Source organism: Cuculus canorus, chromosome 5, assembly GCF_017976375.1.
Source record: "Cuculus canorus isolate bCucCan1 chromosome 5, bCucCan1.pri, whole genome shotgun sequence".
Taxonomy (NCBI): Eukaryota; Metazoa; Chordata; class Aves; order Cuculiformes; family Cuculidae; genus Cuculus; species Cuculus canorus.
In genome coordinates, this window is record NC_071405.1 from 6,650,073 (window position 1) to 6,669,207 (window position 19,135).

Sequence of the window (19,135 nt, forward strand, 5' to 3'; positions counted from 1 at the left end):
AAGGGTGAAGATTAGGTTAGCATGACTGGCACAAAAGCTGTGCATGCAAGAGCATCTGTGACAGTCTGGAAATAACAGCTAATAATAAATAAATAATAAATAAAGATTTAAGAGGGAAAAATAAAGACATCAGACTTAGAGCATCATCATTACTCAAGATCCCAGACAGACACAGGAAGATGATCCAGTCTCTTCAGCACAAGCCAGATTCATCATCCAGATTTCTACCTAAATGCTCCTGCTAGATACTCTGCATGGATACACTAGGTACTCCTGATACAGGGGAACAGTGGATGTGCCTGCTTAGCCCTTTGGATCTGCCTCAGTAGCCATGTACATGACAGTCACCACAGGTTCAGCTCAGGGTTTAGACAACAAAGATTCAGAACGTGGGCAGAGATCAGAATCCTTAGCGACCTCAGGAAACCAAAGGAGCAAAACGTGCAGGGGTCAGAAAGCAGGAATTGAGATATCACAGGTCTTTCAAAGCCGCACCTAGATAGGCAAACCTATTTCAAGTGGACTTTTTGGATTTGAACTTTTTGCACGCTGCCCAGTACGGGAAAAGTGCCTTAAACATTCTGGTCAGTACCCACAGAATATCTTCTTCAGATCTTTAAAAAGTCATGGAAAGAAACTTCCAGAAACTCCATACCATTCAGCAGCTCAGTAAAACTGCTTTACTTCTACATAAAGGAAGCCTACCCTACCACACACACTCCAGCCTGCAAAGAGAATGACAGACTTTGTCTGCATTTGATCTGATCCGTAGATCCACTGGACATGTCTACTGCCATCTTACTTGTCACTTATCTTTCTTTAAATAGCTGATCAGAGTTAATGATGAGCTCAGAACACAAAAGCAAAATGCAACCAGCAAACACCGATGCTCGAAAGAAGCATTACTCATCCCTCCACAGCTCCCCTCTGCTAGTGAATTTACTCAACACCTTTATTCTGTAAACCTTTAGGCAATCTGATTAGAAGTTAACCAATCTTTAATTATCTGTTGATACAGGTATTAAAGTGTCTGTTCCAATCATGCTTTCTCTGGAAAGCAAACTGGGACATAGAATAGCATCAGCAAATGTTCCTTCTATACCTTCGAAGAAATTAAAGAAATCACACATTAGAAAAGCCAGCCAGTTACCAAAAGAGAACTATTTTAAATATAACAGCATACTGAATTATATTGTTTTGGTAGCTATACTACAACCATAAGAAAAGATACAACATCCTACTAGTTTGCCTGAGGGTAGCCAAGTTGAGTGCCACAGTCTGTATTTTACCCATCTCTCTCAAACAGGAGAGCCCAAGGTAACCTCCCCCGGTGTTGCCTCTTTTTGACAGGTCTGGAGCAGAAGCAGCAGGAAGGACAATTAAATTAACCCTTCATGCATCAACCCTGCAAAACTGCTAGAATCTCAAATAATAGTTTTTCCTTACATCCTATTCAGGGAGAAGAGCAGCAATTCCAGCAGACATTTCTCTGCTAGTTTCTGATTTTAGTGGACGCCCCCCCCCCCCCCCAAAAAAAAAAAAAAAGGCCAGAAACCTGCCAGATAACACTGGTTTACACGAAGGGTCACAGGATTAAGTTTCAATAAACATTTTGCCTGATCATTATGCAAAAGGAACAAAAAAGCTATTTACATCTCAGATACTTTCATGATTTTACAGCTATTAAGGTAAGAGTTCTGTCCACCACAGCTGGAACTATCGCTAGCAATTTCCAGAAATCCACTGAGTTAATCCAATAGCAAAGAACGGAAGAAAGTATTGATGGAATTAGAAAGCAGAAGAAAAAATCCTCTTGAAAGAGAAATGTACAAGCACAATACATCCTGATAGTTAGGTACTTGCTACCATATTTGAACTGTTTCAGACAAACTTGATATTAACCAAGTACTACTCTTTTCCTAAAGTTTTGGAAGAAGTCCAAGATAAATAAGCCCATTATATACACACTTTTGTGTTGTATTAATGAGAGTAGCTAGATTGCCTCTTTTGAAGTATAAGTAACAACCATGAAGACCCGTTAATGGTTAGCACAAGACTTGTTTTTTGCTAATATTTAGAATTCAAAGCCAAACTAGTAATTAATACTACTCTTCCCCTCCCCTCCTCGCTCCATGTGGCATAGATATTAGTGTCCTCTGGGCACTTCAAGCCACGCATCGTTACAATTTCAACTTGAAGTCAAGAGGGAATTTAACTAACTATGTAATAACATGTTTTAATTATTGTTCTATACACAGGAACACCTGCATGCACTCTCTTTTGTATTGGAAATATGCATACCGAGAAGGTAGGCAAATATAGAAAAAAGAAAGCTATGCCCCCGAGTTCTATGTATGCAAAGTTCCCCGGAACAGTGAGTAGCATTTTAATCTTAACCCTTTTAAATAATGCTAGCTGTTGACAGCACTGCAGCCTTTCCCTTTGTTTTTGAAAAAGCAAACGCCCACAAAAATCAATTCAAGCTAATCAGCCTAGATGTCTTGCCTTAGGAAGAACAGAGACCTACACTCGACCTCTGTTCCTAAGGGAGCACAGAAACGAGGGCACATTTTTCCTAAGTCCTCTTCAACTCTCACATCAGTCCTACCCAACCAAGTCAACTCTAGAGCTACTGGGACAGTATGAGTTACATTTGAAAGAAGATATGAGGTAAAGGCTTTGCTGACCCGTAGTGATGGCAAAAACCTGACTGATCAAACATTTATATAATTCCAAATAAGAGGTATTATTTTTCTCCAGTGGCATTGGCTCTGAGGACAGGTATCTTTCATAGGCCTTTTTAGCATAGAAAAGTGTCCAGGTTTCATTGCTACATGAGTTGTGTGACAGCTTCAGTCAACTTGAATCTCACATTTTCACAAGAGACTTAACAAATAGGTTGTGGATTTCCTTATGGCTAGTAACAGAAATGTTGTTAAACCAGAAAAAAGGGATAATACACAAACTTTCCTTGAGCCCAAAACCAAACACCAGCTCAGTTTAGCATGTGCAGATATTCAAAAGAGGATGGCAGAGAAACAAGCAGAAAGAAAACACCTTATTTCAACTTCATACATAGGTGCTCACTTTCACTCACAACCTTCTCATCTCTCTGAATCGGGACACTAGAGACACAACCAAAGCTATATTCATATCTTGCTATTCTCCATAAATTTAATAAATAAGTTGAGCGGAAAAATAGGACTCACCACCATAAGAGATGGTGCAAGTTCTTTTGTGCAGATCAACACACAAGGATTAAACAGAGATTCCGCTCACAGACATACACTTAGTTAAATATGCACGGGAACACCAGAGTTTAGGCATGAAAAAGGTAAGTTTATAAACGTGTTCCTAAACCAAATGTTTGTATCATTTCAGCAGCAGGACTGAACCTTCTGAACAGTATTTTGTGGCTACAGTAAGTCTTTACCAACCATGATGCTGTATTTAATTGCTAGTAAATACGAACTGCTTACAGCAGCAAATAAGCACAGCCTACAACAGTATATGTAGCCTGCAATTCCAAGGTACCCGTTTGAATACATGACAACCAAGACTTGATCAATCCCATCATAACAAAGCAACAGAACTTTGATATCAGATCATATCTTTCAGACTAATGTAACCCAGAGATCTGATACAGCTTTGTATTATCACAAATTAGCCACCACCACCCCCAAACTGTCACATCTTTGGAAGGAAACCTTTGTAAAAAGTACATAGAACAACCTTTGAAAGCAGGCTCTCACCTTGTAAGTTTACTTTAAGCAAGAGAATTAAGAACGTTCCTCTATTTTTTTCCCCCTTCTGCCCCCATTGTCATATATCTGGAAGCTGTGAAAAAGATTCTCGGCAAGTCAAGTTACTTTCATTGTCAATCCCAAGTTACTTCTCTGGTGGGTATGCGTTACAGCTTTCCTCATAAGGATGAGTATCGGTGAAGGACAGAATGAAACCACGTAAAGTAAGCTAACAAAAAAAAAAAGAGCAATTCTGCTAGTCCGAAGCTGGATTCACAACTCAAGAATGTGTACTCAAGAACACTTCGCAGCTTATTTAGTACTTCATTTGCCACTGATTCTTCTGCTGTTCTGTCTTCTCCAGATGCCCTGGCAAGCTGAAGTTTCACAGACTACCAAATCTTGAAAATCCATCCTAATGCCTTAGGGACAAACAAATTATCACTGATAGCATGCTGCCACTACCCAAGGCTATCTTTCCTGCCAGCTAAAGCTTATTTTATTTACCTTACATTTGCAGTGATCTGGGAGTTAGAAAAAGTGGATTTGAATTTTGAGAACTAACGTATAAAGAATTGCCACCAGCTAGGTTTGAGCAACCACTTTACTCTTCACCTCTTACAGAAGAAGAGGAGATGTCAAGTGACTACAAGGTATAAACCACACAGCCCTGAAGTTATCATAACTTAGCAGCAAACATCGGAGCGCTAAGTATTTGACAACCAACACCCTACGTGCATATGTAAGTCTAAACATTTCGGCTTCCCTTCTTCCTTCCCTTCCCTCAGTTTCTGAGAGAAGGTGTTATTGGTCTGTGCAGATGAATCACAGAAACAATACTCAGTTCTACTAAGGTCTCCAACAGCCAAACTCAACATTACAATATTTTGGGCCTATATGTAAACACATGGTTTAAACAACAGTTTATAACCAACACAAGAGACACTATCAGTTCATTGTTGTGTACAAAAAATAGTCATTAGTGCAGGGCAACAGATGGCTACACTTGCTCTTAGTAGTCCAAGTAAACATGGCCTGACTTCTAGACTTGATTATATATAATAATGCTGATTACATGCATCCAGACAGAGTAAAAACTCCATGTTGGAATACAAAACTGTCATTGTAATGTAAAAGAATTACATCTATCAAAAGCACCCCCCAAAAAGTTTGTTCATTGTGTAAGAGAAAGAAACTGTCACAAAAAAAAAAATCTATTGAGCAGCAGCACAGGTTACCAGACCAACACTATTAAAACTGTCATCAACAGGAAGAACAGTAAATGGTACCAAAAATCGCACACTCCAAAAGGCTTCTACTTCAGTCTTGATGGGACCAGATCAATAATTAAGCTATTTAGATATTTCTCAACTTACTGCTTAAAGCACATGTCAGTCAAGCCTTCTAAGTATGAACAAGCTCCCTAATTAGAACTTGAGTTCTCCAGCTGGAATCCTGAACCTTTAAAATGAAAAGCGCAGACTGTTTTAAGGTAGACATTTGAACTTTATAATGCTATAAGCAGAACTATAGATATTCGGGGGCCGGGGTGAGGGGAGAAGAATGAAAGAATCCTATTTGATGTTTTAACTGCCAGCTCATACAACACTTCAGTACAACATGCACGTAGAGACCTGCAACAGAAGGAGTAAAGAAACCTAGCACTACACAAACCTAATATTTTGTTCCAACTGTGGGATACTAAATCAATATTAATATTGCCTACTCCCCGAAAGTCCAGAAATGTAAAATTTATCCAATTTGAACATAGAGGCTAGGTCTCTAGCAGGCTATCTGGAAGTAGAAGGAGGATTGCAAGAACAATTTAAGTGTAATATTCAAACTGTAATGTACTGAACAAAAAAAAAAACCAAAACAGAACATATCCTGCTGGGAACAAGATACATATAATCAGGACTTTCAAGCCTGAAGCAGGATGTAAACAGATTGCAGTTTATGTACTAATACCGTAGCCTTATCTCAGATTTAAAAAAAAAAACTTCAGAGAATGAGCACCTGTGCATCTGTCCAAGGGGCATATAATTGGTTACTCAAGGACTATTAGGCTGTTTCTTAGCAACCTCTGCAAGCTCTAATCAAGTAAGACTAAGATTGTCATTTAGCCTTGAAATGCCTTGCCCCTTCCACCTAATACAGCATTCTAACTGCTACTGAGGAACAACCAACCATTTCAACCACAGATAAAATCTGTGCTTACTATGAGTTCCATCTAAGAGCCTCCTCTTAATACTTACTATTGGAAGATCTTAACATCAAATATGCTTCTTAGACTTTATTTAGTATGTGAAATAATTAAAAAATAAACCTGTAATTTCCCTCCTTTTTATACAAAATAAAAGCTAACTACAACTCTAAAAAATTACCTTGGGAATGAAGTTTAATAAATAAGCACGAGCTATAGCTCAACTCAACATTTTATAACAGCAAAGCTTTCTCTGAACATAACTACAAGAAAAAGGTCTAATATCAAAAGCAGCAACAGAGACATTCAAGGTAAATAGCAAGCATTTATCTCAGAGCTGGATGGTATTTAAATCTTTGGTGATGCTGAAACGTATCTATTACATTGCACACATTGGATTTCTAAAACCAAGTAACTCTGAGCAAAACTCTGGCCATCAGACCAGAAAACAAGCCAAAGGCATCCAAGTAACTGCAAAACAAATTCATCTGTTCAGTCTCAGTCTAGCATCATTGCTCAACAAACAGACACATAACAGACGCTGCTTAAGACAGTGGTTTTAAAGACTGCGTTTTATACAGAGTATTTTTCCTCATAAAGTAAGCAAAGGCACAAAAAGTCTATGGTTACATCAGAGATGGCCGCTCCTCCCTGACTCAAGATGCTCTACACAAGAACCACCACACAGGTTCAACTCCCCCCATCCCAACAGGTCTCCCCGGGCGTATGGCTGCAGCTCAGAGCAGCTCTAAGAGGGTCTCACACCCTCATGGGAAGTGGAAGTTCAGCAGATGCCCCACGTAACCTAGCACAGATGGTCCTGGCCATTCGTACCGCTTTATTCCCCAACCCTGGGGGCAGTGGCAGGGCAAGGGGGTTGCGGTCAGGTTACATGTCCACCTCCTGTTGACACGACAGCTGAACATGCAGCCCAAAAGCCACCAACTGGATATGACAGTACTGCCAGTGGTCACCTCTGGCCAAAGATTCACTGGTTTTAGACACCCACTAACCAGAAGCCAGAGCAGCTTTCTGGGAAGAAGCCCATCCATATCCAAGTGCTGAAGAGGAAGAGAACGGTGGAGTTACTGCCAAGGAACAGTAGCGACTACACTTTGTGTGAGCATCTGGCTGAGCATTAAGGAGACAGAAGCAACGCCAGAATACCCTTATTCTGCACTCCTAGAAGTAGCCTCTCTCCTTTCAAACTGCTGCTCCCAAGAGCTACCTCTAGGTCAGAAGATCACTAGCAGCTAGACTTGGTGACAACCACAGGAAAGTAAATTGATGGGCTAGCAGGAAAATGACCCTCCCTTTTCAGTCTCCTCAGTAGGTTGAGAAGCTCTATCTAGAGCAACCAACACAAACAAGACCAACAGTTGACAAAACATTGGCCTTGTTTTCAGAAGAGGGAGGGAAGCTTTCAGGCACACAGTAATTTAAAGCTTCTGCAGATGTCTAAGTATATGATGCATCCATAGCTGATTTATGAACTTGAGCAGTTTGTAAAGCATGTTCATAGAGCGTATTTCAGAGCCAACACTCACACCAAGCAACACCTACAGGAAAAACAAGTGAAGGAGTCAGACTACACAGAAAGGATGAATTCTACTCATCTCTCCTACATGTAGTGAAACTGTGGCATTGCTCAAAAATGGGTCCAGAAGGCCACTGGCCCTCAAGGATAATAAAAACCGAACTAATTTTAAAAGTCAAAAAAAATAAAATCATCATTTACTTTGCACATCTGTCTCAAATGCAACGCTTCTCACGCAAGAAAAACTTTGTGGCAATTGATTACTGACAAACACATTAAAAATGCAGTAAACCATTTTTGGCATTTTTTCACATCCACAAAACGTAGTTGTTTCACATGATTCATCACTTGACAAAAGCTTAACTTTCAGCAGCTTTTGTGCTGACCAACAGTGAACTATAATAGTAACTCAAAGGAAGCTGAATTTGTGCAAGGAATATAAGCAGCAGCATCAAACACAGAAGGTACCTTTTACAACACAAAGCTCCTCAAAATCTATGCCAGATTTCCTTGAACTTCACAGGATTGCTCAGAAAATCTACAACATGGTGAGAACTTGGCTCAATGAGGCCAAACAACGCAAGTGTGATATAAACACAACCGATTATAGTTTTACCCCAACCATGTTAAAGATAAACTTGACTGGTTAAGATTAAAGCTACAAGCAGTCATGTCTTTAGCGGACCTTTCATATGCAGACTGTTGGGGTTTTTTTTGAGAAAATGGTGTTTGAAACATCTTCACACAGCCCAGAGACAGTGCTACAGAGCCTCTATCACACTGCAGTGAATCAATCATGCCCTCACCCTCTTCTCCAGCTCCATCCTCTAGAATAATCCTGACTACTATAATACCTATTAGGATGAAAGGGAATGGCTTTAAATTGGAAGGGGGACTATTTAGATTAGATATTAGGAAGAAATTCTTCACAATGAGGGTGGTGAGGCTCTGGCACAGGTTGCCCAGAGAAGTTGTGGATGCCCCCTCCCTGGAAGTGTTCACGGCCAGGCTTGAGCAGCCTGATCTAATGGGAGGTGCCCCTGCCCATGGCAGGGAGTTTGGAATTACATGATCTTTAAGGCCCTTTCCAACCCAGATGATTCTATGATTCTATTCCATTTTCAAAGATTTAACGCCCACACCATGTGGCTAAGAGTGTAGCATTTCACTGATAAGCTGGCTGGAGCACCTTCTGGAATAAAGATCAGAAAGCTGACAAGCGGTGTGTAAGCATACCACTCTCGGTGTCTGGGAGGTAAAGTTATTTGTCTGCAAGGTTTTAGTTCAGCCTCAGTGTTTCTGATTAATAAGCAAGTGTTTATTTAAGCAAGCTTTCAAGTAGTATAAATAGAAGTGTTCTTTACTATCTGACCATCTCTGTGACATTCAAAAAAAAAAAAAACCAGAACTTTAAGATATAAAAGCTTAAATAGTTAGCGGAAAACTATCCTCTGAGGCATATTTATTTCAAAGACAGAAGAAATTCTAGATTTAGTGACATCATTGCATGAAAGATTAAGAGCGCAAAGAATATTTCTGCTTAAAATTAGAAGACAGATTTTCTATAGTTACATGAAACTTAAGTCTTTAGGCTTTCTATTCTGGGCAAGCTGCAAATAGTTGCTGGCACACACAGCATGCCAATAATAAATCCTTTTTTCAAAGGGTGGTTCTGAAGTGCGCACCATTAAGGCCTTGATTCTTTTTTAGAGGTCACACCTGCAGCTGCTATTGAAATCAACTGGAGTTGTCACTACCCAGCATTGCTAAAGCCAGTCTCTAAAACATCACCCGATTACCCTCTGTAAAGAAAGAACATAAAACCTGCAGACTACTCTTAGCATTTAGTGTAAATTGAAACTAAAGGGATATCATTCATATAATAAACCATTGCCCCAGCCCTGACCTTCAATTTACGATCAAAAAAGTTTTAATTTTAATTTTTTTATTTCTCATCAAATACAGCACACAGTAGGCAAAAATGTGTGATTCCTTATCTACTTCCCCAAAACTGAGGAAACATGGATCCACGTTTTCTGATCGACAACATAGCTGTCCATCAATTGCAACAGGCAGGGGAAGGCTTTATGAGCACAAGGATTACAAGTGTCTAATCAAAATAAGAAGCAATTTGGCCTGCCAGTTAGCACAGCAGTCCTGGAGTCCACTGACAAGCCCATCAGGCAGAGCCAGTAAGCAAGGAGCACCTTCAGAAGGCAGGGTTGAAAACAACGGTCAAGCGTTAAAAAGAAAGCTTTGTGCTATCAGCTGAGCTTTCAACTGAGGAAAATAGTTAGGCTGCCGGCAAACGAGACATTAAACATTTATACAGTTCATCAATAGACAGCTATTAACTACATTATTTTTTTCCATGCTGACTTCCTCTGCTAACGTGGCGAGATGCACGTGCATTATAACCCATGGCTATACCAGGTGAATTTTACATTTTGGCATAACGTCTTGCTCTCTCTTATTACCTGCCCTCAGGTATTGCTTTCAACTGTGTTTGCGCTTGCAACTGTGTGCTGCATGCGCTTATTTTTTTTAAGAAGAGTTTCAATGGAACAAAGAACAACATCTTAGAGCTAAAGCTTATTTTCTATCACTTGAGGGCATTTCATTTGTGATTTTTTATTTTTTTTTTACTCTCTCCTGCATAAAACATACTTAGTGTCCCCCAGGTTCAGCAGTAAACAAGTACCTTTTTCAGTGCTAAATGGCCTAACTTTAACCTTCCTAATTTAAGCATATCTGTCACGATGGGTTGTCATTCAAGCTGACAGGATGCATGTTTACTCCATCAGAGAGCATGAAGTAATCTAATCCAGGATGTTTTCATTACAAAGCCTCAAGATCCTGATCAGAGAGCAGTGACGGCTGTGTTAAGACAGAAGTTAGACCAACTGTAGATCTACCCACCAAACAACAATAGACAAGAACATTTCTTACAGTCAGGCTACCTAGTTCCCTACAGGTATCAAGGATCCCAGATAACATCCTTCAAGGATACATGCCTTCCAGAAGCCAACCACCTTCATTTTTCAAATTAGAAGGATTGAGAGACCTTGATGCAGAATCCTATACTGAAATACACATCTGTAAGTGCCAAACAGAACATGCTACCCATCAAGTAACAAAACCTGTAAGGTCAAGTACTCCGGCCCAGGTTTTGGCAGGGAAGGGAGTTGCTTTCTAAGAAATTCAATGTTTACTGCTGCAGCTAAGCTATATCCTCTCAACAGGTTTACATATTTGAGAGTTTGTGCTCCTATGTATGTTTTAGATCAAGACTAAACCCTTCCAGGCATTTGGACAAGACTCATGTAGACTGCATGTGGATGAAACTCACAGAGCCTGGATATTACACTTCCATACTGTCACACATTTTTATCTGAGAAATTTAGAGAGAGGTTCTACAATCACACTTTAAATAGGAAAAACTTAAGACGAGTGCTTACAAAAGCAATAGATTAGTTGCCCACATCCTAGCAGGAAAGGCACCCTTTACCCAAGCAAGTTGCGAGGGCTGCCTGAACCTCTACTAACTGCTCCCCCCTTCAGACAGGTACACAGAGTCCTAGCTAAGCACCAAGGAATGAGAAGCAAAATTGCTCATTTCTGCTATTTATCCCAAAGACCCTGAACACACAGGTATACAGCACTGTCAGTCACACTGGAATCTCAAAACCAGAGGGGCTGAGGATGGATAGCAATACACACAGTAATACACGATTTCAACATCCACAACTAGTCAGAACAATTCCTCTATATGACTAATTGACTGAAGTAATGGATGCCATCCCAATATTTATGGTGCAGGAAAAGCTGTGAATTCCCTGAAGGAAGGAACAGGGTGGAGGGAAAAGAATACACTCCATTCCATGCCATCTCACAAATGAGTGCGAAAAATGGTTCCACATAGAACATCCAGTAGAACATCTCTAACTTTAAAACATCATCTTTAGAAGCAAGCTCCAAAGAAATCCCTCGTCTATTGACCCCAATCTAAAATTCCTCCAATAATCTGTTATTGATAACTACTGCTGTGCAGGGCATTCCTAAAGCTTCAGCAGCTGAACAGTTTTGTGCTACAATAAAAAATGCTCAAGACTAATAAACCTAAACTGTGTAAGTAATCAGAATTAACTCTTAAAAGCTACTTGAATTCTTCTTTTTTGTTTAAAAGTTGGACATAAATTTTAATTGCATCATTTGTTTAACAACCTCAAACATTAAATTCAGGTTTTACAGCAGGAGGCAAAGAAAAAGAAATGTGAGGTAGGTGGGTGAAGACGACAGCTGTATTGTTCTAGCTGTTCCTCAGCCTCTCCCACTGCCAGATTTCCGTGGATGATGTATCCCAAGGTGGTAATTTTAAGAACTTTTTGGCAATATCCCAAGTGCCTCTTGCAAATCAGAGATCAGAATAATGATACTATAAAAAAGATGGGAAATAGGAATAAACCGGATAACTGACACTGTATCAAAAAGTGGAAGTCACTGAACTCTGCTACTGCAGCTTTACAGAAGACACATCTGCCCAAATTTTAGAGTTAAGTTTTACCAGGTATAATTTAAAGTATTTTTTAAAAAACATCAACATAAAATCAAGGCAAAACACCACCTTTCAAGATACTACTTGCCCTACAACTACTGTTAGCTTGGAACACTGTAATATCAAACAGACATCAAGAAAACCTCCCAGAGTGATTCATACATAATACGTTAGCGTCCTTAAGTGAGGGAGTTATTCAGATGAGCTTCAGTTAGAAGTCCACATACACCAGTGCTGGTTTTCATTACAGATGGATTTCAGTCTTAAAAATCCAATCTGGAACTACTGAAATAAATACTTTGCTCACTGCCAGCACCAAGGCAAATTTGGTTCATAAGAGGACACACTTTGATTCTTGTTAGTCTTGTCTCTTCCCAGCATATTCAATAAAGCAAGATTAATTTCATTATTGTTGCATAGCAAAAAAAGTCACATGAAAAGCCTATGTCTGTATTGTTTCTTGTTTGCAAGGTCGGGTAAGAGAGAATATTATTTGAGCATAATTTTGAAGTTACCCCAGGGAGTTGAAACTTAACCCAGGAACTCAATCTACTTCAAAACAGCCTTGCATTAAACCAGCATTACAATTAAGCCTCTTCTTGCACAGTCTGTAACAGCTCATGTACAGTTGTGACAAAGATGCCGTGTGCCCCATCAACAGACTGAACATCCAGAATTCAAAACATAACTACAATATACAGGAGGGACTTCTTTCCATGTGAGCATCCACAGACTGCAATACAGGACTGTTTTTAAAAGCACAACTACTCCACAGCTTATTTTTAGTATCGAGGGTGGGCAGGGGAGAGTATTCAGTAAACCTTCCAAAAACCGGCCAGCCACCCACTAAACTGCAGTGCCACTGTTTAAATAAATTACAGCCTGCTTTGCAACAGCTGCAAGAAAAAAACAAACAAAAAACCAAAACAAACCAGTGGAAAGAACCAGAGTCCTTTAAAATGCTGGAGGTGATGATACAAGAAACAGCAGCCGACAGGCACTGTACGCTAGAGACACTGTGGTAATTTACCTGCAAAGAGGTAGGTCAAACAGGTCTTTCTTAGGACTTGATGAGCATAGAACAACAATATCCGGCAGCTGCAAGGTAGGAATGTGCTTATTCCAACAGAGGAAAACCAAAGAAGGCTCGGCTTAGGGAACAGCATTGTAAGGATTATCAAACCCTCCTCTTGTTTCAAGTAGCAACACTAGAAACTGGCAAAATAAAAGTGTGAGTTAAGTTACCCTTACTTCCTTATGCAGATAAAAACTTTGAGGTGCTAAGGTTACCGAGATCCCCTACTGAAGAGTTTATGATTTTGTCAAGCCTCTATTAAATGGTCAATAAAGTGGAGAAAGAATCTTAATTTTTCCTTTGATCTTATAACTTAAGAGCAGAGTTCCAAATACCCTCTTTTTAGGGTATTGGCTATACCTGGTAACAGGAATCTTTAAACTTCAACAGGCCACAGCACCAAAGGCAATCAAAAAGCCCCAACTTGGCAACCTGAACGCAACCACCTTTGTGGCAGAGAAATTCAACAGTTGTACCACGTTTTTAATCATCTCATTTGAGCAAAAGCCCTGCCTTCAAAGAGCAATCAGGTCATAATCTGAGGTGCATAAGCAATCAGGTTGGAGCAGCACATGAATAAGTTTAGTGATTTATAGGAAATGTTTTCCTTTAGGCACAGAATACAAGTGAGCAGCTTTGTTCCCGACTATTTCTAGCAGCAGCTTTTAAACTAACAAAGATCCTGTGAGCTACAAATCTTGAGGGGTCAGTACGGACTATTATCTGCTGGTCACCAGGTACCAAACACGATCCACAGGTACCAGGGCTTCCGATACTCATCTCCCTCCCGAGCTAGGGCATTGCACCATCCCCATTCCTCAGTACCTCACAACTTGCCAGCTTCCACCCCGTGGCCCACTTGGAAGGGCTGAGAGGAGCAGCAGCTGTAGAACTCCCTGCAGGATCCTACCTGCCTACAAGCGGGCAGGGAGCCCAACCATTCCTACCGTCCAGCCTGAGCCCCACTCCCCACCAGCATCCCAGAAAAGCTGGACGAGGGCAGGGATAAGCGCTGTGCCTGCTATAGAATGGTTTGGGTTGAAAGGAACCTTAAAGATCATCCAGTTCCCCCCTGCCATGGGCAGGGACATCCCACTGGCTCACGCTGCCCAAGGCCCATCCAACCTGGCCTTGAACACCTCCAGGGATGGAGCAGCCACAGCTTCCCTGGGCAACCTGTGCCAGTGTCTCACCACCCTCAGCATGAAGAATTTCTTCCTAATGCCTAGCCTAAATCTTCCCCCCTCCAATTTAAAGCCATTCCCTGTCACCCTATCACTCCAAGCCCTTATAAAAACACCCTCCTCAGCTTTCCTGTAGCCCCTTTCAACACTGAAAGGCTGCTGCAAGGTCCCCCGGAGCCTTCTCCTTTCTGGGTTGAGATTAGGGAGCAAGACACAGCCTTCCCCCCCCGCCATCCAGAGAGGACAGAAGGGGCAGCACCAACGCTTTGCAAGCCCACAGCTCCCCATTCACGGAGCGGGCTCCCTCCCGCCTCGGGGCCGCGCAGCTCCATCTCCCCTCGCCCCGCGGGAGGCGCTGCCCCCGCGCAGGTGTGGGACGGATGGGGGGGGCAGGAGCGCCGGCAGCGCCCCCTGCCGGGGACAGCCCCGCGCTGCGCCCACCGGCTGCCGTCGGGCGGGGGGAAGGGGGGGGGGGCGGAGTAAGGGGGAAGGTTTTTTCCACTCTTATTAGTTCGTTTTGTTTGAATAATAAAAAAAAACTCTCGCACGAGCCGCGGGCGGCACCGGCACCACAGGAGCCCCTCCGCTCCTCGAGGCGAGCTCCGCGCATCCCGCTCCGCGCCCGGTTTATCTAACGGGGAAGCGGGGCAGAAGCTGCAGAACCGACGGGTACGGGGGAAAACGGACAAAATAAAGGGATAAAAGTAATAATAGCACGCCGATCATCAACCTACCGGCCACGCAAACTGAAAGGGAATAACAATCCTGCCCGTCTCGGGGGTTCTGCCTTGATGGGAGTATTTGTTGTTGTTCAAATAGAAAATATTTCCACCGAGAATGGGGGTAGATCCGATTCCGTAGTTGCAGGATCCGACCATCGTGATCTTGGCCTGATATTCCTTGAGACAGACTTTCACGTAAGTGTCGCACTCGTCCCGGGTACAGTCCAGGTTCCTGGGGCTCTTTATGCCATCGCAGCATTCCCCATTGAACAACTCGCCGTTTACATTCCGCACCGAGTTAAGCTGCAGCTCGAAATAGCCCGTGGAGTGGGACACCTAAAAATAAAAAAAACCAATAAAGGGGAAGACACGGGCTCGTTACCAGCGAGGGGCAGCAGGGGGTGAAGCCGGCCAGGCACCCCCAGCCCCCCGACAGCTCCCCCCCGGCACGGAGCGCAACCCCACCGCGGCAGCACAGCCTCGTATATAAATATACCCGCGTATAGATAACGTGTGAGCAAAGAACAACGATACCCGTCAGCTGCAAAGTACGAACGTGCAGGCATATGTATATAAAATTATAGATATACCCATACTTTGATATCTATATGCATAAACATATATAAGGTTCGGCCAGGCAGGCGCTCCCCGCGTCCCCCCAACAACTTTCCCGGCTCGGGGTTCAATCCCCCGGCAAGCAGCACATGCTTTTTTTATATATAAGCATATATATAAGCATATATATACGCACACGAGCAAAGAACAACGATGCCCGGCAGCTGCGAAGCACGAAGGTGCGGGCATATATAGACAAAATTATAGATACACACACAATTTTATATACATATCTATCTATGCATGCATACTTATAAAATTTAGCTAGACAGGCGCTCCCTGTGTCCCTCGGACAACTTTACCGGCAACCCCACCGCAACAATTTTTACATATATATATATATAAGCACAGAACAATATCCAGCGGCTGCAAGGTAGGAATGTGCATGCATATATAAGAAAAATTATAAAGGTGCATAGTTTTATATACAGGCATGTACATAAAAATATGCGTATATAAGTATGCACATATGTAAAAAAGCGAGTATATGCAAGCACATATATAAAAACGCATCTATAGGTACGCGCATGCATAAAAAAGCGCGTGTATATAAATGCATACGTATTAAAAAGCACGTGTATATAATTTTTCATATATGCATGCACATATAAAAGAGTCCTACACGCATGCAGGACCGTACGCATCTAAAAGCTGATAGAATTAGGTCTCCGCGCAGGCACTCCCAGCGCTCAGCCGCGCACGGCAGGGAGCGGGCGGCAGGGAGGCGCCGCCGCGGAGCCCCCCGCGCCCCGTACCTGCAGGCAGGAGGCGAGGAGCAGCGCCAGGCCGAGCGCGGCGGCGCGGGGGGCCCGGCTCCGCATGCCTGCAGCTCCGCGCCGCCGCCGCCGCCTCAGAGGAGCCCTCCGAGCCCAGCACCGGCCGCGGAGCTCGCGGCATGGGCGGCGGGGGAGCCGCCCGCAGCGCGCCTGGGGGCGCAGGGCATGGGCTGCCGGCGGGGCCGCCCGGAGCGCTCCTCCGCCGCCGCTCCCCTCCCGCGGGCTCCGCTCGCCCTCTGTGCGCCTCGGCTCCGCGGACACCCAACAAGTAGGTGCCGGAGTGACAGCTTCATTACCCATTCGCCGCCGCTGCCACCGCCTATCATATTAATGAGGGGGACGGCCCGGCCCCGCGGACGGCGGGTGGGGCCAGAGCCGCTCCCCGCGCCGCTCTTAAAGGGCGGCGGCGGCGGCCCCCGCCCTGCCCCGCTGCGCTCTGCCCGCGGGGGCCGCGTCGGGGGGCAAAGGGGGGGCACCCCCACGTGTGAGCACGGGTGGGGGACGGGGGTGGATCCCCGCGTGTGAGCCCGAGGGGCAGTGGATGGAACCCCCCCCCCCAGGTGTGAGCCCGAGGGGCAGTGGATGGAACCCCCCAGGTGTGAGCCCGAGGGGCAGTGGATGGACCCCCCCAGGTGTGAGCCCGAGGGGCAGTGGATGGACCCCCCCAGGTGTGAGCCTGAGGGGCAGTGGATGCCCTCCCACATGTTAGCCCAAAGGGCATTGGATGCCCCCCCCCCCAAGGTGTGAGCCCGAGGGGTAGTGATGGACGCCACCATGTGTGAGCCCGACGGGCAGTGTGTGCTCCCCCAGTGTGAGCCGGTGGGGCAGTGGATGTCCCCCCACATGTGAGCCGATGGGGCGGTGCACACACCCCCCCCATGTATGAGCCTGAGGGGCAATGGATGGACCCCCACGTGTGAGCTCGACGGGTGCTGCACGCCCCCCCCCCCCCCCACCATGTGTGAGCCTGAGGGGTAGCGGATGCACCCACACACGAGTGGGTTGGGATGTGGATGCACCCACAGCGCTGGAGGAGAAGCAGCCGTGGGGCGTGTGCGCTGGTGGAGTGTGTGGGGTAGGCACGCCCCTGGCTATGGAGGAGCACGTAGGGTGTGCGTATCCTTACCCCTGTATATACGGGTGTGAAAGAGTGCGTGCAGTGCTGGCACACACGGTCAAGGAAAGGGGTGTGGGGTGGGAGCATCTCTGGCTGTGGAGGAGCACATAGGATAAGGACACATCCTTATCCATTACAATGTACATACAGATGTGAAAGAGCACATACAGTCAAGGTGCGTCGCGTAGGAGCACCCCAACCATGGAGGAGCAATTGGGTATGTGTATTCTTATCCCTTAGAACATATGTACAGATGTGAAAGGGCACACACAGTCAAGGAGAAGCGTGTGGAGTGGAAGCACCCCTGTAGGAGCATGTTCACGCATCCACAGCTGTAGGGGAGCGGGGAGGCTGGGATCACCTACAGCTGGGGAGGAGTGCAGGGACTGGGATCACCTACAGCCATAGAGCAGCGTGTGGGCTGGGAGCATCCCTTGCCGTGGAGGAGCACATAGGGTACGTGTATCCTTACCCCTGTAGATCGTACATACAGATATGACAGGGCACGTGCAGTGCCAGCACACATGGTCAAGGAGAAATATGTGGGGTGGGAGCACCCTAGCCATCGAGGAGCACATAGGGTGTGTGCATTTTTGCCCCTGTAGGACATTCATAGAATCATAGAACAGTTTGGGTTGGAAGGGACCTTACAGATTGTCTAGTTCAACCCCCCCTGCTATGGGGAGGGACATATCCCACTAGATACATACAGACATGAAAGAACACGTGCGGTGCCAGCACACACGGTCAAGAAATGTGTGGGGTAGGAGCATGTTCATGATGTAGGGGAGTGGAGAGACTGGGATCACCTACAGCCATAGGGCAGTGCATGGGGTGGCCCACCTTCAGCTGTGGAGGAGTGGAGGGGCTGGGATCACCTATAGCTGTGGAGATGTGGAGGGGCTGGGATCACCTACAGCTGTGGAGGAGTGGAGGGGCTGGGATCACCTACAGCTGTGGAGGAGTGGAGGGGCTGGGATCACCTACAGCTGTGGAGGAGCACACATGCTGTATGCACTCACAGCCTTGCAGGACTGTGCTGCTTGAAAGTGCCCACAGCCATGTAGGAATGTGGTGCACACAAATGTAGCTGTGGAGGAGAACTTAAGAGTGGGATCATCCACAACTGTGGAAGAACATGCATGGTGCGTGCACCCACAGGTGTGGAGGAGTCTATGCAATGGGTGCCTCTGTGGCTGTAGCAGAACGCAGAGGGTGGGAGCACCCACAACCCCAGAGGAGTGCGTGGGATGCACGCACCCACAGCTGTGGAGGAGCACACGTGGTGCATGCACCTATGGCTGTGGAGGAGCACATGGGATGTGTGCATCCACACTCATGTAGAAGCACAAAGGGTGCATGCAACCACAGCCGCAGAGGAGTTCACACGGGAGTGCTTATAGAGCGCTTATAGAGTGACATGTGCAGTACACTGAGCAGATGGCTGAGTGGTGGGATCATGTCCTCCTCCAGTGGTGGCTCAAGCAACTATGAAAGTAACTGAGCAGAGATTTCTCCTTTAGCTTAAGCACCCTGTGATTTTGATCCCTGCTGACAACTATGAAAGCTATACATCCAGACAACTGCATGCTATGGATATGCTATCAA

At 44.8% G+C, this 19,135-nt stretch overlaps 1 protein-coding gene across 2 annotated transcripts in view; it reads right to left on the bottom strand.

Moving 5' to 3' along the window:
• JAG2 (jagged canonical Notch ligand 2) overlaps positions 1-16,725 on the bottom strand; it is a 69,628-nt gene extending 52,903 nt beyond the window's left edge. For both annotated transcript variants that reach the window (XM_054068319.1, XM_054068318.1), the window contains exons 1-2: positions 16,390-16,725; positions 15,032-15,355 (exon numbers count right to left, since the gene is read on the bottom strand). In XM_054068319.1, coding sequence (XP_053924294.1) covers positions 15,032-15,355; positions 16,390-16,710 — 645 coding nt within the window. In that variant the 5' untranslated portion in view covers positions 16,711-16,725. The remainder of the gene's footprint in view (positions 1-15,031; positions 15,356-16,389) is intronic.
• Positions 16,726-19,135: the final 2,410 nt, after the last annotated feature.